The 19,965-nt window shown below is 45.2% G+C and overlaps 1 protein-coding gene and 1 pseudogene across 1 annotated transcript in view; both read right to left on the bottom strand.

The window, feature by feature from the left end:
• The window catches only part of LIN9 (lin-9 DREAM MuvB core complex component), a 47,645-nt gene extending 35,235 nt beyond the window's left edge, over positions 1–12,410 (bottom strand). Inside the window, exons 1-2 of the mRNA XM_019730928.3 lie at positions 12,311–12,410; positions 489–521 (exon numbers count right to left, since the gene is read on the bottom strand). Of these exons, the coding sequence (XP_019586487.1) occupies positions 489–521; positions 12,311–12,389 (112 nt within the window). The 5' untranslated portion in view covers positions 12,390–12,410. The remainder of the gene's footprint in view (positions 1–488; positions 522–12,310) is intronic.
• A 511-nt stretch (positions 12,411–12,921) lies between these two features.
• Positions 12,922–19,625, bottom strand: LOC109446954 (isopentenyl-diphosphate Delta-isomerase 1 pseudogene; annotated as a pseudogene).
• Between the last annotated feature and the right edge of the window lie 340 nt (positions 19,626–19,965).

The raw sequence follows: 19,965 nt of genomic DNA, 5'->3' as shown, positions 1-19,965 counted from the left end.
TTAACCAGTAGAATCTTGCTCAAGAGGTAAAATTTCAAAATAAATTATATTAAGAGGGTTGGTCTCATGTACTTACAGAAAGAAATAGCAAGACCAAGAAACATGTCTAACTTTTTTTCTCAGAGAAAGAAAATTACTATCATTCTTTTATTTTAAGAGACATATTACTTAAAAGGCAAGGTTAATAAAAATAAACTATTATGCAAAAATACAGCTTAGCAAAATTGTTTCATAAATGTTTTAAATCTAGTAAGATCTGTCTGGAATGTTATAAAGTTCTTTAATCAATAAGTCTAGGGAAAAAATTTAATAATTTCTAACAACCAAGGACCAATTCTCCTATAACAGCATATTTAATTAAAGTTATCATCAGTGAAAACCAATAATAAATCTTAACTTAGAAAGAAAAAAACTACTGTATCCAAATTAATTTAAAAAATTAAATTCCTAGCTATGCCATATCTAAAGAATGATGCTATGATTCTTACCTTTCAAACTGACAAGGGCTTTTGCTGAAGAGCCTGCAATAAAACAAATCAATATTATTGCATAATCAAAGTGAGAGAAAAAGAACTTGGTTTGGGAGTACCCGTGATCCATTTAGTTTTAGCAATGTTGAGTTTGAAGTGACGGTGGGATGTGCAATTAGAAATAACTAGCAGACAACTCAAGCTATAGACCAGAATTCAGATAACGAAGGACTGGAAAGAGACATTTGGGAGTCTTACTGAAGTTGTGAGAACTGGAGACATTTCCAAGAGAAAAAAATGTGGGTGGAAAGAGGAAGAGGAGGAACAGAAGCAATTTTGGATCTCATCCAGAAGTGTGCTGGTGCTGGAGAAGGAAAAGAGAAAGGGAACTGACATTTATTGAGACAAAGATCAGAAGTGGTAAGAGAGTGGAGAAAGCAGAAAATGGAAATTATCCAGGGACTGTCATAGCAGGGAATAAGTCCCTTGGAAGTCTAGAATGCAGGCAGGTTTTGTGCAACACTTAAAAGATCCAAGCTGCAAAAGGGAGTTCAGAACAGCCAAGAAGGGCATGACACTGGAGGGGTTCACTGACTAAAACAAACTCAGGTGTATATTGGAACAACCAGGAAGCTCCTCACACACACACAATCTGTATGATTAATAAGGATCCTTGGGGGATTCTGTTGCAGGTAAGCCAAAGGCTCACTTTGAGAGAAACACTGGGCTCCTGGAGTGAATAAAGGATAGGATCTATGGGTGAGGGAAGTAGGAGAATCAGCAGGAAAAGACGTTTCTATTATTAGAAAGGGAGAGCACTAAATTGGACATTTCTGAATTGGATATGTATGTTGCAAAGAAGTCCAAGCCATTTGAAAAATAATAAGAATGATCTCCCTCACTGATATGTGGCATCTAAAAAAAACACAAAAAAAACTCAGATATAAAGAACAGATTAGTGGTTGCCAGAGGTGGGGGGTGGGGGTGAGGGAAAACAGGTGAAAAGGTACAAACGTCCAGTTATAAGACAAAAACGTACTGGGGATGTAATATACAGCATGGTGACTATTGTTAATGATACTGTATTAAACATCTGAAAGTTGCTAAAATAGCAGATCTTGAAAAGTTCTCACCATAAGAAAAAAATGTAACTATGTGTGATGGGTATTAGCTAGATTTACCGTGGTAATAATTTTGCAATATATACAAACATCAAATCATTACGTTGTACACCTAAAACTAATACAATGGTATGTCAATTACATCTCAATAAAATAAAAGAAATTAACAGGGAAAAAACCCTTCTTATGCTCCGAAGTAGAAATTATTCATAGAATTATAGATGAGCAAATCTCCCTCTTTAAAATTTAAAACTGTTTAGAACACCTTTTTTCCTTTTCCTTCTGTCAAATTTTTATTTATCATTCCTCATTTTCAATTTTGTTTTATTTTATAACCAGCTACTTCTCATCTCAGTTACTGTGACATCCATTTATGTTTTAATGTTGGTCAGTTACTTGCACTGAAAAAAGACAAATTTTTAAGTGGCACGTTCTAAATGTGTGTAAAAATCTTTAAGGAGCCAGTCCATTATATTATCACATAAAACATAAAAGGCAATAAATAATGATCTCAGGGATAAAGAAAGAAGAACATGAACTTAGTACAAAACTCAGTGAAGAAAGATGAATTCTCCTTGGTGTTTAATAAAAGCAGCAATGATTTACAACTCATATAAGTGGACAAGAGACTTTATATGAGAAGCAACAGATAAAGTACTGCGATTCTAGCTACGAAATATGTCTATGCATCTCAGATACTTAAACCTCAATTGACTTTTCCTCCACAGGGCAGTAAGAGAGGCTTACAAAACAGACAACCCATCAACATCAAAGCCACTCTTGCTTTCACTCTACCCTCTTGCCTAGATGTGGAGAATGGTTTACAGGACACCTTATGAGTTTCTGTATGGCAAATTGAAGTTTAATGACCAAAGGCAGTAAATTTGTGGGGGAAGAAGTCGGGGAGAGATGCTGTAAAGTCTTGCTAAAAAACCCTCAAACAATACAACACAGTTGGGAAGCAGCAGTAGTAGACAGGGCACATACCCATGCAGCTACCACGAGAAATACGGCTCATCTGAGAAAAAGTAGTAATCATTCATTCATTCATTTGTATGGGATGCCGGCTGCATCCCAGGCCCTGCTCTAGGCATTTGGGATAGGACAGCACGCAGAACAGCCAAAGTCTCTGCTCTCCTGGAATTTATATTCTAGTGAGAGGACACGCCCCCCCCCCCCCCCCCCAAATGATAAGCGCTACCTGAAAAAAAAAGTAATGAAGGATAATAAGGGTAGGGAATGAGGCGTGGGGCTGGGAAGACTACTTTTCTCTAAGGTGTTCATGATTAGCTTCTCTGAAAGGTGATATTTGAGCAGAGATCTGAAGGAAAAAAAAAGTAATGCAGGAACTATATCTTGGGGATTCTGACCTGCCACTTTTAACCTTTTACCTTATTATTATTATTATTTTTTTTAAGATTTTACTGGGGAAGTCGAACAGAACTTTATTGGGGAACAGTGTGTACTTCTAGGACTTTTATTTTCCAAGTCGTTATCCTTTCAATCTTAGTTGTGGAGGTTGCCGTTCAGCGTCAAGTTGTTGTCCTTTCAGTCTTAGTTGTGGAGGGCACAGCTCAGCTCCAGGTCCAGTTGCCTTTGCTAGTTGCAGGCGGCACAGCCCACCATCCCTTGCGGGAGTTGAACCGGCAACCTTGTGGTTGAGAGGATGCATTCCAACCAACTGAGCTACCCAGGAGCTCAGTGGCAGCTCAGCTCAAGGTGCTGTGTTCAATCTTAGTTGCAGGGGGCGCTGCCCACCATCCCTTGCGGGACTCGAGGAATCGAACTGGCAACCTTGTGGTTGAGAGCCCACTGGCCCATGTGGGAACCGAATCGGCAGCCTTCGGAGTTAGGAGCATGGAGCTCTAACTGCCTGAACCACCGGGCCGGCCCCAACCTTTTACCTTTTTTGAAAGACAGTATAGCATGGTGGTTGAGAGCACAGGTCTAGACTAGCTGTGCTTAAATCTTGGTTCTGACATGTTCTGGCTGTGTTACCTTAAGTAAATCACTTACCCTCTCTGTGCTACTGGGTTCTTCATTTGTAAAATGGGGATTAAATGCGTTAATATACGTAAAAGACACATAGCACATGGATAATTTTTATATCATGCTGTCAGTATTACTCTGATCAGTCAAAAAAAACCCCATTAAATTAAGAACACGGATTTTATAGGTATGTGAATTTGATTAAGTTAGAATCCTGTTCTAACTGGATATGTTCATTCATTCATTCAACAAATATTCACGGAATGCCTGACATAGCACTATTCTAGACCTTACTCTCTAGTGGGAGAAGACACACAATAAACAAGTACATAAAATGGTAACTATACTCAGAGTGTTACCATAGGCAAAAAGACTAGGGCCATGGGGAGAAAAGGGGAGGAAGGGAAGGAGGAGGTAAAAGGAGACATAGTCGGGAGGAGATGAGATCGTCCTTAAGAAAAAGCACGGGGTGGCCTGATGGCTCAGTTGGTTAGAGTGTGAGCTCTGAACAACAGGGTTGCCGGTTTGATTCCCACATGGGCGAGTGAGCTGCTCCCTTCACAACTAGATTGAAGACAACAAGCTGTCTCTGAGCTGCCGGTGGGGCAGCTGGATGGCTCAGTTGGTTAGAGCGCGAGCTTTTAACAACAAGGTTTGTCAGTTCAATTCCCACATGGGATGGTGAGCTGAGCCCCCTGCAACTGGATTGAAGGACAACGACTTGACTTGACGTGAGAGCTGATGGGTCGTGGAAAAAACACAATGTTACCCAATAAAAATTAAAAAAAGAAAAAAAAGAAAAAGTGCTGCTACGAGACCAGCCAGAACTAGATTTTGGTGGTAGATGTCGGTGGCAGAGGGCAGATCCAGGATGCCATCTTGCCCCTCAAGGTGAATTTTAGCTAATTGTAATGGATTATTAGCATTGCAGTTAGGGGAAACCTCCACCCCCTGTATCGCCATGACAGTTCTGTTTGAGCCAAATAAGGACAAAAATCCCTCCTTCAGACAGGAAGGAATGGTCAGAGAGGACTCACCTAGGAACACCTACAAGGTCTAACAATGAAGTTCGGGAACTTGTTGCAATGATGTCACTAACCTTTTTTGATATCAGAGGGATTATTCATTATGAATTTGTACCAACTGTTGGACAGTTAACCAAGTTTACTATTTGGAAGTGCTGAAAAGGCTGCATGAAAGTTAGACGATCTGAACTTTTCGCCAACAGTTCATGGCTCTTGCATCACGACAATGTACCAGCTCACACGGCACTGTCTGTAAGGGAATTTTGAGCCAGTAAACAAATAACTGTATTGGAACACCCTCCCTACTCACCTGATCTGGCCCCCAATGACTTCTGTCTTTACCCAAAGATAAAGGAAATTTTGAAAGAAAGGCATTTGGATGACATTGAGGACATCAAGGGTAATACATCGACAACTCTGATGGCCATTCCAGAAAGAGTTCCAAAATTGCTTTGAAGGGTGGACTAGGCTCTGACATCAGTGCATAGCTTCCCAAGGGGGGGTCCTTCGAAGGTGACCGTAGTGATATTCAGCAATGAGGTGTATAGCACTTTTTCCAGGATGAATTCGTGAACTTATAATAATTGTCCAACCTCGTATAATGCCACCCCTACCTAAGTCTTGACTATTTTGTGCCTTCATTTTTAGGGAATTTCCAAGTCTCATTGTTCTTCGGAGCAGCTGCTCTTCTCCAGGCTTGCCTGCCCTCGCCATCTTAAGAACGTCCTATCCTTTTAATAAATCTGCCTGCTTGGCTTATTCGGTGTGTCCTTGAATCCTTTCCTGTTGTGTACACCAAGAACTGTTGTCCAGCAACCTCTGTGGCAACCATGAAGGAAGGGATTCTTCTTCGTCGACATCTAGACTGAATTTCCACAGTAAGAAGAAAGCTGCAAGCCACTTTTGCTCTCTGCTTTCTTTCTGTTTCAGAGACCACTCCGGGGAGGCTTCAGTCGCACAGCAGGCGTGGGTCAAGCGCTTAAGAGCCAGGAGGGCGCTCGCCACTTGAAGACTCCCCTGACAGGATGAGCGGGTCACAGATGGGGGCAGACTGGCAGTAGGTGCCTACGCCAACCTCAAGACAATATCCGTGCTACAGGTACCCGGTTCCATAATCATACAATACCCCCTCCTGTGGTAACTGCCAGTATTGGGATTAGTACGGCATCTCGGGAGCCAGGGCTCTCGACTTTATCTCTGCCTTCACTTCTGAGCGCAGGCGCTTTTAGCTTCTTGTCCAAATTGTTTTTGGTTTTCCTGCACCTATCCCGCTATTGGCAGGCAAGTAAATCTCAGGTAAGTCATGAACGACCAACCGATTCCTCGCTTTGCCTCTGTAGCTGAAAATCACACTTACTTTGCTACTCTTCTCTCCGACTGGTGAAGGATTAAATCTGTCTCACTTTTCTGCTGACTTTCTGAAAGGACCTGCCCTTCATGCTGTCTCTGTCGGGGTCATATTTAAGACAGGGTACCAACCTTTCCACCACCAGGCCAGGGACCCCAAAGAAAGAGAATCTGGACAATAGGTTTGTTTAATCCCTCATTTGCTTAACGGTCATAAGGTTCACACCATTCAATTTCCTAAGGAATCAATGAAATTAAGTCTCACCTGGACCAGGAGGCTTTTCTTCACGAGAGGGGGAGGGAGGTCTCCTTTTCCCCACTAGCCACTTTGGCCTATTTGAAACTCATAAGTTCCATTCTGGCCAGAGGGGAATGGGATCTACAGAGGTCCTGGAACTGTAATGACGCCAGGTCACGGGGGTCTGCCCCTGTGTTGGATGCCCCATCCTACGGCATGAAATCTACGGAGCTCCCAGGAACTTTACAGAACCCCTGTCCTCTGGTTTGCAGATGCCAGGGCAGGGATCCGAACTCCTGAGGCAGCAACCACTGGGATGGGACTATAAGCTCTGGGATGCCAGAGGCAGTCAGGGGCCCATGGCAACGGGCCATAGCCATGGCAACCAGAGGCTGGCAGGGAGAAGCCAAAGATACTCCACCTCCCCCACTTTGGCCAGCCTCTTCAGGAGTCACAGACCTTGAGGGCTCTGCGGGAGACCCCTAATCCCTTCTTTTACCCTTTTCAGGCTACCTCCCAAGGACTTGAAATGGGTACTACTTCTTCAGTTCCTAGAGACAACTCTCTTGGTTTCTTCTTCAGAACTGGGCCACCTTGAAACGAAACAGTATTAGAAAGAAAACGCTTATTTTCTTCTGTAACACTGCGTGGCCCCAGTATAAACTAGAAGATGGGAAATGGAAGCCTAAATTACAACACCGGCCTACAGATGGGTCTCTGTAGATGAGAAGAAAAGCGGATGGAGGTCCCCCGGGTCCAGGCACTCATCTGCTTAAGACACAACCCCCAGGACTGGGGCCTGCACTCTGATCGCTGCCATGGAAGCCTTGTTCCTCCACCTGACTGTAATCAAGAGAAAGAGACTTCCTCTGACCTGACTCCCAGTTCAGGCCCTAAACACCCCACGGACCCACTGGAGTCACCGGTCTCTCTCCCAGAGAGTCCACCAGAGACTGCACCCACCCTACCCCCATACCGGCCCATCTACGCCCTGCTACCCAGTTCTAAACTGCTGGGAGAATTTCTATGCCTGCTCTAGGAGGTGGCAGAGGAACGTCATGGAACCACCCAGGTCCATGTCCCTTTTTCTATGTCAGACTTTAATCAATGCAAACACCATTTAGGAAAGTTCTTGAAGGATCTAGGTAAGTTCACTGATGAGTTTAAAGGTTTGGCTCTGTCTTTTGATTTCACCTGGAGGGACTTAAATATTATTCTCTCATTGCTGTACCCCAGAGGAAAAAACACTCGTATTTGGGGACAAGTGCCACCTCCCTATATGTATTTCAACCTAACCAATACCTGGTGGGAATGATGGCTGTTCCCACTCAAGATCCCAACTGGAATTATCAGGCAGGAAGGAACTATTCACAGAGACCACATGGATCTGTGCCTCCTGAAGGGGATGAAAAGATGCACAAACAAGCCTGTGAGCTATGATAAGATTAAAGAAGTTACACAGGAGCCATATGAAAACCCAGCCCTTTTTCATGCTCGCTTAGTAGATGCCCTACACAAATATACTACTGTGCTTCCCTGAAAATAAGACCTAGCCGGACCAGCAGCTCTAATGCGTCTTTTGAAGCAAAAACTAATATAAGTCTTATTTTTCTATAAGACCGGGTCTTATATAAGACTTATATTAATTTTTGCTCCAAAAGACGCATTAGAGCTGCTGGTCCGGCTAGGTCTTATTTTCGGGGAAACACGGTAATGTAGATCCCACCACCCAGGTGTAGCAGGGATGCATTTTATTAGCTAGTGTGCACCTGACATCCGCAGCTATGGGACCCCAAAGTTAGCTATGGGACCCCAAACCCCTACTAGTTAACTCATAGACATTGCTTTCAACGTCTTTAATAACTCAAACAGGGAAAACGAGGAAAGAGAGGCACAGCAAGACCGGAGACGAGATCCGAGACAGGCCAGGCTTTTGGCCACAGTTACAGATGGACCAAGGCCGAAGCCACCTCTGGGCCACCCCAGAAGAGGAACGCCAGGTAAGGGAGCCTGCTTTAAACGTGGAAGCCCAGACCATTGGAGCAAGGGGTGCCCTAATCCTCCAAAACAGCCGTGCCTCTGTGCAAAAAAAAGGGCCCTGGAAGAGAGATTGTCCCCTGCTTTGAAAGGAGCAGGGGACCAACTCCTTCCCCACAAACGGCTGTGATTGACTGACAGGGCCTGGGGTTCCCAGTGGCTCCCCAGAAGACCATCACCATCAGAGGGGAGGAACCGCAGGGATCCTGGACACGGCAGGTAAGCCTGTTAATTTTCTGATTGATCCAGGAGCCACCTACTCTGTCGTGACTGCTCACTCTGGAACTATTTCCTCAGAAACCCACTCAGTTAGAGGAACTGCTGAAACCCCTAGGTTCCGGGCTCTTACTCAGCCTGTCTCTTGCCAACGGGGTGAACATTTAGTAACTCAGAAATTCTTAGTTATGTCTAACTGCCCCACTCCATTGCTGGGAAGAGACCTGCTCTCGGCTTCAGGGGCTGTGTTAGGTCTTCCGGAGTTCTGAACATCCTTCCCAGACCTCTGAAGTTCTCCTGTCTCAGAAACCCCCTCAGGGGCACCCCAGGACATATGAAGCAGCGCTGATCCTGAGGTTTGGGATCAGAGAATCCCAGGAAGAGCCCTTAAGGCAGATCCCATTGAGGTCTTTCTGAAGGATCCCGTCACATCCTCCAAAAGAGACAGTAAGTACCCCCAAGGCTAAAGCTCGTAAGGGGCTCCAACCTGATACAGAAATGTATAACTTACGGACTTTCAGTGCCATCAATCCCCTTTCAATGCCCCTATCCTGCCAGTTTTGAAGCTACATGAAGAAAGCCGTCTAGTCCAGGGCTTGAAAATTATTAATGAGGTTACTGTACCTATCCACCCGCTGGTCCCAAACCCATATTCAATACTAACTCAGGTGCTGGGGGCACTCCAGCTGGTTTTCTGCCTTGGACCTCAAAGATGCATTCTTTTGTATCCCGTTACACCCAGACTCTCAATCCCTGTTCGCTTCTGAATGGAGAGGCCCTGACTCTGCTCTGTCCCAACAGCTTACCTGGACTGTACTGCCCCCGGGATTTAGAAGGTGGCTGCTGGTAGACTCTGACCTCAATTCTGTTGTTTCTTCTATCATTAACTTGGGAGAGGTTCAACAGGCACTCAGGGAATATGGGGACCAGCACGCCCCCCACACTGACCCCTCTACCCCCATTACAGCTCCATAGAACCAGGTGACCTAATATTATTAAAAACCTAGGCATGGCCGATTAGCTCAGTTGGTTAGAGCGCGGTGCTAATAACACCAAGGTCGCCTGTTCGATCCCCACAATGGGTCACTGTGAGCTGTGCCCTCCTTAAAAACCAAAAAGCACCTGGAAAGAGGGGTCCCCGGCAGACCAGGTAACTCCTAAATGGAAGGGACCATATACAGTCCTGCTGAGCACTCCAACCACTGTCAGCTACAAGGAGTCAATAGCTGGGTCCAATCAGGACTCTCTCTCGAATCAAACCTGTTTCATTTAAGTCTCCACAGGACTCCCCCGCAGAAGTCCCCCAGAGAGGAAGACTGTCATTCAGAAAACACTGAAATACCTTCCTATTCCTGTGAGCCAGTGAAGACCTTAAGCTCCTCTTCAAACAGACAAGCAAGTCAATCTCCCAAGACTGATGAGTACTGATGACTAACTCCAGACTTCTGGATTTGCTAATTATTGCCCTTCTCTTGAGCCTTATTTTAGCTCCCCGTACAGTGTTGTTTCTTTCCTAACCATACTCAGTTATCTCTATGATTTTCGTCATTTTAGTTCTTCTCCTCCTGGGGCTCCACTGGGGAGAATGAGAAACTAATATCTTTGTACAATTTTCTACTGTAATAGCTAGGGGCCTCTTTGACTGCTAGTTATGCCATAAGCAGCCCCAACCAAACCACGACCCTCCTACATTTCAACCTGCACACCTTAAGTACTCAATAAATGTTAGCTTTTATTATTGATAATGTTATACTGGCTATTGGCTAATTTATTGCTAGCCCCTTAACTAAAACTGGCAAAGAGACAAATTGCTATTTCCAATATCAAATTGGCATTACTTTCCCTTTTCAAGACAGTACCCCAGTTTCGTGAAAAATGCCTCTTACTTTACATCCAAATCCATATATATCAATGTATATCTGATCTGTGGCATTCTGTGACAAACCACGTAAAGTAATCCCTGCTTTCAACAAGCTGTGATCTAGCTAAACAAGACGTACACCACACACACACACATGCACACCTCCACACTCTGCAATGTACCAGAGATGTCACAAAGTAACATAAATGATGGTATACAGTTGGAGAGTGTAGCTGGAATTAGAACCCTAGTATGAGCCCCAAGTCTACAAAGATCCATAGTAAGTCCTCCATAAATGTTTAATGATGACGAGCAAATGTTCCAAATGACAGCTGTAAGAAAGACACTTAGAACACCTCTCATTTCAACAGAGCGACTACAGTAAGCAAAGTAACAGTTCTAGTGGTTGTGACTTCTAAGAGGTGATAAGAATATCTTTACGATAAAGGTAGCAAGGATTTTCAGATGACAAGCAGTTTGTGCATAGTAGGTCCACCCTTATTTGAGAGCATTCTAAAGCACAATCAACTGTATTCTGCAAACACGAAACAGTAAAATTCCTGGCTAGTCTACAGATGTGCCCTGTCCAAAACAAGAGCCACTAGCCACATGTGACTATTTAAATTGAAATGCACGAAAATGAAATAAAATTGAAAATTCAGTTTCTCAGTCACTGTAGCCACATCTGAAGAGTTCCACAGCCGCATGTAGGCTAATAGCTACCCAATTGGAGGTGGCAAAATAGATAATTTCCATCACGGAGAAACTTCTATTGGAACTTAGCACTCGCTGGCCTAGAGCAAATTTAAAATGCAAACTCTTCTAATACAACTTTTCACCAGTCTGGCAACTTGCGCTTTCATTTTAACTTTATTAACACATGAAGAGTATATAACCCCACAAAGAAAACAGAATTAGCTGTCATTTTTGAAAGTGTCTATTTGCCTCTTGCACACACAGATTTAACAGTGATTGAGCCTCTCGTTTTTGTTACACTAAACTCTCAGAAATGACAAACACATAGACTGAATAGTGAGTGTGGCTCAAGACCTCTCCACAATTCGCCTTTTTAATGTACTTGATACAACATTGTAAATTACAATATTAAGTTCTGTCCTGCTCAAACTGCGGAATTAGGGCTTTTACTTGCTACCCTCCAGGTAAACACACAGGTCTGAGATGGCAGGGTGAGTACACACGGTTACAGGAGGCAATGCACTGGGGTGGCAGAGCACCCCAGGAAGAGCACCGTGTAAGCCTGCGGTGACTGTCACATCCAGGACCCGGGTACCCCCATGAGTCTTAAGACACATTCGCACAGAAGGAAATCGGTGGGATAGGGGCCACCTGAACAGTTGTGTACCCAAGTCTGGATTCTCTCTGGAAAGGTCCACAGCCACCTGTGGTCCCGGGGGAAGGGGCCAGCCCTCTGACACGGAAACACTTCCAGGGGTGGACACACGGTGGGGTGGGGGGTGGGGGGGACAGTGACGATCACAAGTGCCTGGAGAGGCAGGAACTGTGACAGAACAAGATCAGAGGCCGGGGCGAGACGAAGGTGCTGTGACCACCCCTCCCCAGCCCGAGTCCTTCCCGGCCCCGGGACAGGCGAGTTACATAAGCCCGCCAGGCGTCTCTCCGCGCCGGGAGAGCGGTGCAGGCGGCGAGGGCAGTCCCCGCGGCCGGGGGCCCCTCTTGCCCTACCTCGGCGAGGGGCCCGAATCGGGCCAGGGGAGCAGCCACCGCCTCCGCCCCGCACGGGCTGGGCCCCCGGGCTTTCGGTTTCCGGCCCTGGCGCTCCCACAACCCCAGAAACCAACACACAGACACCATAACAAAGGCGGCGACGCGGCGGCAACACCGGGGTGGGAGGACTGGGGGACCACGGTGGGGCTGGCAGTCCGCCCACTTGCCGAGCAGAGGGCACGGCCGCCCGTCCCGGTCGGTGCCGCCCGGGAGCAGGCGGCCGGCTGGAAGAGGTGGGGGTGCTTGGAGGTGCTACTCACTCTCGTCAGGCAACTGGTCGAGCTCCGCCATCTTGAACGAGCCGCGCCGCTTTTTCAAAGGCTGCCCGCCGCGGTGCATTGTGGGGCGGAGACTGTCTTTGCGAGGGAGGTTCGAATGCGGAGCTCGCTGCCCGCGGCACCGCGCCGCACCGCTCCCGCCGCGGCCGGCGGAGGCAGCCCGGGTTCCGCCCGCGCCCGCCCGGGGCGGGGGGCGCCGAGTGGGGCCGCGCCTCGCCCCTGCGCCCCCAGCACGGCTGGAGGGAGGAGGCAGGAATGCCGTTCCGAGAGGCCCGTCTCGCGCCGCCCCTGCCCGGGCCCGGCGCCGGAGCGCGGGGGGAGACGCGCGAGCTCCCAAGTCCCGCCGGCCCCGCTCCCGGCCCGCGCCGCCCGCCCCCTCCGGGGCTCGCTCCCGGCGCGCGGTTCGCGTCTCGCGCTGCAGCTGCGGGAACTGCAGGCTGTTTGTTCCCAGTGGGGAAAGGGAGGGAAGGTGGGAGGGAAGCCCGGGCGGGCTGAGGCGGGGCAGGGAGGTGGCACCTGTGGGCCCGGCGCCGGGAAAGAAGCCCTTCGTGCGGGGTCGCGTTCTCCGGGTGGCTCTACTCGAAGTTGATTTTTCACGGTGCCCACAAGCCACGTTTCTCCGGCGTCGCCATCCTCCCTTCTCGGGAAAGCGAAGGGAGGGAGCGGGGAGGAAGGCTCAGGCCGCAGCCCCACAGCTTGTCCGTCCAGGACTTGGGGTTCCGGTCGAGGACACCCCCTCGCCCCAGTGTCAGAACCGGAGTGGCGTGGACCCTGGAAGAGAGACCTTGAGAGGTCATGAAGTTAGTCATTTAGGTCGGCAGCTCAACTGTTTCGCTCAGCTATTTCATCCACTGGGCACTAGACCGTGTCGTGAGCTGGGAGAGAATTACAAAACCTGTAACAGGTTTGCGGAAGATGCGGAAAACAATGAGCCTTAACACTACAGGATGCTACAGGGCTCTGATCAAAATGTTAGGAGAACACTGGATGAGAAGTCATCCAGGTTTGAAAGAAGCCTGGGGAAAAGATCTCACCACTTCCTGTCTGTAGCACTGTCCAGGAATAAACCACTGTTGCTTTTCGACAATGCATTTAACAAATGTCCTTTTCTGAGCTCCAGCCCTTTTCTGAGCTCCAGGAATGTATGGGAGGTGGGATGGTTAAGCAGTGAACATACAGCTAGGGTGAATTCCAAGAAATAAAAAGTTTAAAAGGTGGTAGACAGATGAGGACAGAAGTACACGGACCAGCGCAGGCTAAGGAGTTGAACTTGCTAAGAGCCCTGGAGCAGTGAAGTTGGGTTTTAAATAATGGGGGTGGCACGTTTCTATTTGTGTGGTAGAAGGAAAATGTGGGAAATGAATTGTTCTGAGACAAGATGAGAGTCCTGGAAATCAGTCAGGAGCAAGCTTGTTGGGGTAGGCAGGCCAAGGAGAGGAGGGAGACGTCTGCACTAGCTACGGGAGGGGTTCAGAGGGTGGGCTCTGGAGCCCCAAGGCTTGGTAGGGGTTCTGGCTGCTAGTTATATACTGCGTTTCCCCGAAAATAAGACCTAGCTGGACAATCAGCTCTAACGCTTTTTTGGAGCAAAAATTAATATAAGACCCGGTCTTATTTTACTATAAGACCGGGTCTTATGTAATACCAGGTCTTATATTAATTTTTTTCCCAAAAGACACATTAGAGCTGATTGTCCTGCTAAGTCTTATTTTCGGGGAAACAGTAATCTCAGGCAAGTTTGTTTCTTAGTTCTCTGTGCCTCAGTTTATCATATAAAATGCAGATAATAACAGGGTTGTTTTGAGGATTAAATGAGTTGATGGATGTAAAAACCTTATAGTAATTTCTAGCGCACATTTTGGCTCAAATGTTAGCCATTGCTACCACTACTTCAGAACAGAAAATACCATTGGTGATATTAACGTTGTGCCTTGGTTATATGAGTGTTGCCACTTGCTGAGATAGAAGGTGCAGCAGGATGTGAGCAGCGAAGGTTTAAAAATTCAGTTATACGAAGTAATCCGTCTTTCATAGGTAACATAACCCCTCCCGTGCCATCTGAACACATTCAGATCTGCCTCCTAACATGAAAAACAACGGATCCCTGTTGTCAGCATGGAGGGTAGGACACTATCAATTTGGAGAGAAATTCAAGAAAAGGTCAATCCTCTGAAAATGAAAGACTAGAAATAAACACAAGGTAGGTTAGGGGAGTGAGAAGTAAAAGTTGTGAATGTAACCTATGGTCACCATCATTAGCCCAAGGCAGGCCCGGTTTTATCCTAAGGCAGTTGTCACACACTCAACAGCAGGTCTGCTGTTAGAAGTATTTTTAGGCCCCTCTTGATAATGTGCATTTTAAAAACCCTAAATGAGTCCAAATATATGGTGATGGAAAGAGAACTGACTCTGGCTGGTGAACACACAATGTGATATATAGATGATGTATTACAGAATTGTACACCTGAAATCTATGTAACTTTATTAAACATTGTCACCGCAATAAACTTTAATTAAAAAAACAAAACACAAAAAACCTAAATGAGTCTTCTCACACTCTGAAGCCTAAAGCTGTATACCAGCCACAGATCTACCCCTAGTAGATCCGTGACTACAAATAAATCATTTATTTTCAGTGAGGTTCTTTACTGGATATTTATGAGAGAGGTTTTATAATCATTGTCTTACTTGGTTCTTCCAACAACCTGGTAACTTGTTCCAGGACAACACCGACCAGGTGATAGAGTCAGGACTCTGGCCCACTGTGTGCGTCCATTTCTCCCTCTGTGATGGAAGGGTAACAGCATCACAGGGCTGTTAAATCTTGAATTGTGGATTCGAATTGAACATGATTGTATAAGCATCTTTTCATGTGGTTGTTAGTTTATTATATCCTTTTTTTGGAGCCTTTGCCCACTTTTGAATTAGATTATTTATCTTTTTACTATAAAGTTGTAAGACTTCTTTATGTTTTGGATATAAGTCCCTTATCAGATATAGGATTTGCAAATATTTTCTCCCATTTTGAAGGTTGTCTTTTTGCATTCTGGATGGATAACGTCCTTTGGAGTACACATGTTCACAAATAATAAGCATAGCACAATAAAACAAGGTATGCCTGTATAAATCCAAAAGAAGCAGGGTTGTGAGGTATTTGTACACCCATGTTCATAGCAGCATTATTCACAAAAATCATGAGGTGGAAGTAACAAAGTGAATGGATGTACAAAATGTGGAATATACATACAATGGAATATTATTCAGGCTTAGAAGAGAAAAAATCTGACACATGCTACAACACGAATGAAACTTGAGGACATTTTAGAGAGTGGACTATCCATCCCGTCAGAAAGTAGATAAGTGGTTGCCTAAGGCTGGTGGTGGTGGGTGGGGTGGAGGCAGGGAGGAAATGAGAGTAACTGCTAAAGTGTACAGGGTTTCTTTCTGAAGTGAAGGAAATGTTCTAAAATTGACTGATTGTGGTGATGGCTGCACAACTTTGTGCATATGTTAAAAAACATTGAATTGTACACTTTAAATGGTGAACTGTATGGTGTGTGAATTATATCTCAATAAAGCAGTTACAAGAAAAATCTTATTTTCAGACTTTTTGGGTTTTTGTCTTGATCTAAAATCTTTGTTATTCACTTTTTTAAAAAATTAAATTTATTGGGGTGACAATTGTTAGTGTTATTCACTTTTTATAGAATCCTTATCTAATGAAGAGCAAAATCAAAGTGCTCTTCTGGGTCATTTTAAAGGATAGCTACAAACAAAAGACCAGTATCAAACTTCTTTCCTTTCCACTCTCTTTTCTGCCAAACATTCTACTTACTATTCTGCAAACTATGCTAGAAAGAGAAGCTACTTTTCCTGTGGACCCAAGGGGCTACTGGAAGATGCAAATTGAATTCTTGACAGATCTTGTTTCTTTAGATGAACCCCTAGTAGAACAATCAAATACCTGTTTCTCCTGAGACCCAGGTAAAAGTTATCATTTGGTTAAAAAACAGGAGGGGATCATTAAACCTATTTCTTAGGGCCGTAGTGAGAATTAAATGAGGGCACTTATGTAAAATATCTGGCCCACATCCGTGCACAGAAACTCTAGCTCCCTGCCACTCTTTTCTATATTCTGTTTCCCTATATTGTACCCAGAAGGAACTAAATGTATTTCCAAACCACGACTTCTAAAGACATTATGTTGGCAAAACTTACTGGTGTATCCCAGGTTATTTATGGAGGCCTCTTTGTCAGTCTGCAAAACGGAGCCAAAATTAAGGAAGAACACCATTTCTTTTAAGGAATAATAGCAACCTCTTTCACCAGATATCTTGTGTAATAAACTATGAAAAAGTTATGATAGATTATCCTATGGGGGGGGGGGAAGAGAGAGAGAGAGAGAGAGAGAGAGAGAGAGAGAGAGAGAGAGAGAGAGACTCTCCATACACATGAACACACTCAATAATTTTCCAGAATTTCCTAAATGAACTGGGGGCATCAACTAGGGGAACCACCCAAGGAGGACACCTTGTAATCAGAGCTGCCCAAACCAGAAGATCAATGGCTTCACACAGTGGATTTGTGGCCCCAGAAAGATGGGGGACATGTATGTGTCCATGAGATGTAAGGACACATTAAGATTGGATAAGCATTGATTTTGCTTTGTTTTCTTAACCTTCAGTATTTTAAGCAATTTAATAGGCAATTATCCACTAGTTGGTCAGCAAATATTTACCTACTGTATGGCAGGCATTCAGCAAAATTCAATGTGACATCATGCCTATCCCTACCGATTTTATGGTCCAAGGGAAGATAGACAAAGTCTATAGGCAATTACAGTAGTGTGATGAGAGCTACCATAGACAGGGTTGAGGACAGGATGCTATAGGGGTGTAGAATGTGTGTGTGTGTGTGTGTGTGTGTGTGTGTGTGTGTGTGTGTGTGTGTTTGGGTGGAGGGTGGAGATCAAGAAAGTTTTCTCAGGGAAATAGTTTCTGAACTGAGACCTGAAGAATGAGTAGAAGTGAGGGAGATGAAGTGGAAGAAGAAAGTAGTGTGATTGGCAGAAGGTCACGTGCAAAGGCCCAGAGGTAAGAAAGAATATGACTTTTATTCCAGGAACTGGAATTAGTTCAGGATGGCTGGAGAGTTTAAGATATGGCAAGAGCTAAGACTAGAGCGATAAATGGGGGCCACACAAGAGTTGGGGGCAGCTTTTGAAAACTTTTCCTGACATGGGTTTTGGTAGCTATGGAGGTATATACGCCTCTCAGGTCTCCAGCTGTGGGGAGCATAGATGGCTGACAGCCTCCAACTGCCACACCCTAAGATCTGCTATAGCATTTATGTCGACACCATGCTCTCCCCAGGATGCTTCTAGATAATACCTGAGCATGGCAGAGCTGCTAGAGCCAGGCCATTACCACCCAGCATGAGTCTCCTATAATGGACAATCTTTGCTCTGGGGCTCCTGCATGACATGGTCTGGATCGGCTGCATTCTTACCCACAGAGCTGCCTGGAGCATGAAGGTGACCCTCAGCCAATGCTATAGAAGATAGTAAATGATGTTCTGTGACCCTTTGGTCTGTGGATTGTTTGGAGGGCAGAACATACCAGCTTGTCAGCATTGTTGAATAATTATTGCTTTGGTGGACGCTTGGGGATTTCAACAGTTAAGGCTGGTCATGGAGCTGCAATATGCCTACATGATCAGCTCACTCGAAGAGATCCCCACCATAAGTCAATTTTGGACCTCTTGGTACAGAGGCCAGTGATTGTTTGAAACCTGGAGACAAAGTGCGTCCATCCTGTGCAATCCAGCAGTGAGAGGACAAAGAAGCCTGTGCCTGAGGTCTCTAACCCCCTTTGTTGTGTAACTGCTCCTGCTGTTACTACTATGTATCCTTTGCCCGTAAAACACTGTTCTGTGCTGAGTGGACCCTAATGTAAACTATGGATTCAGAGTGACAATGTGTCACTGTAGGTTCATCAATGGTAACAAATGTATCCATGTGGCATACATTGATTAAGGAGATGGCCAGGTCCCAAGGAGGAAGGTTGCAACACTGTGACAATCGTACATGGTAAAGATCCTAGTCATTCCTCCAAGGGACCTATTTATTCAGGTGACTGTACATTGAAGAAAGGGAGCATCTAGACATTTTAAGGACTATTGAACACAGGATCTGAGTTGATATTTATAGTCATAGGCCTGAAGTCATCAAAAAACCCCTCTAAAGTTGGGGTGTGTGGGGTGGAGGTAGGACGTAATAAATGGATTCCTGATTGAAGTCTGGCTTACAGTTGGTACAGTTGGACGACACACTTGGTGGGCATCTCTCCAGGCTCTGAGGGTAGAACTTGGCAGTTGGAGTAAGGTCCCTCTTTGGTTCTTGGCCTGTGGGATAAGAGCTAGTGTCGTGGGGAAGCTTAAAAGAGTAAGTGGAAGCCTGTGAAACTTGCCTTTGCCTCCTCCCACAAAACACAAGTAACAAACAGAGTCAAATCCTGGGGGTGGAGGGAGGGGATGGTGAAGATTAGTGCCATCATTGAAGATCAAAAGTAAGTTACATCTCGGATTTGCTTTTCACAAATATGGACAAGTTTTTCAGTACTTGTAAAATCATTCAGCCATCCCTTCAACATTTGTGTTTTTTCATGTTCAACAACTTGATTCAAATAAAGTTACCTCACCATGTAAAGGGAAAAGTCTGTGCAGTTTTAACCATGACGTTATCTTGATTTCATCACTGGCCGCTTTTCTCAGTTCTAGTTTTTCCTTTGACATGTCAACAATAGTTCTTCATGTCACCCAGATCTGGGTCTGAAGTTAGTCTTCCTCACAAATGCAATGTAGTCAATTTCATGTTCACCTCAAATATCATCAGACTGAGCCTTGCAGTGAATTTATGTTAAATAACGTCTTTTGGGGAAACCTGTTCCACAGGAATTTCTAATTCAGCTTTTAAAGGCCTCTGTGCTGCCCTTCCTATGCCAGTTGCATTATGTTCTGTAAGTTCTTCTAGAAGACCGAACGGATAACTACAAGTATTGGTCAAACAACCCAGAAAGGCAATTTTAGCCTCTCACCTCTGCTGTAGTAGTAGCTTATTTTCTGAGTAAAATGACACTTAAGGTTCGATGCAATAGTCTTTTCTGAATGTTGTCATTCAACTGATAATTCGTTTTGGTTCTAGGTCCAATTTTATTGTTATTTTCATCAATAAGCATACACTTCCCGCCAGAAACTAAATCCATTGTTCATTAAAGTTGTCAGTATTTATTTCAGGCATGTTAACATGAGTCTGTCGTGTCCTAAATATTCTTGGCCCGGCTGCAGCCGAGGGTTCCACGTCTGCATCAGACAGCGAGAACTAAACAAACACTGCAGTGCTTCAAACGTGTCTCCTCTGGAGCCTACCCAAGATTTTCTTTCTCACACTTTGCCACAGTTGATGGGTTCAAGGGTGGGAAGCTACATCAATGAGTCTCTCCTGTAGATTGTGGAATGGGATCCAAACGACTGGATTTAGTCACTTTTCAAGTGGCTACACAATCAGGCACAAAATTGTCTTTTCCTCTGCCTGTTTTCTGTCCTGCAGTTAGAAAAAGCAGAAAAAACCCAGTCCACAA

The sequence above is a fragment of the Rhinolophus sinicus genome, chromosome 6 (genome assembly GCF_057876585.1).
Source record: "Rhinolophus sinicus isolate RSI-liver-muscle chromosome 6, RSI-T2T, whole genome shotgun sequence".
NCBI lineage: Eukaryota > Metazoa > Chordata > Mammalia > Chiroptera > Rhinolophidae > Rhinolophus > Rhinolophus sinicus.
The sequence above is the reverse complement of the archived record's forward strand: the minus strand, read 5'-3'. Positions and strand labels throughout refer to the sequence as shown.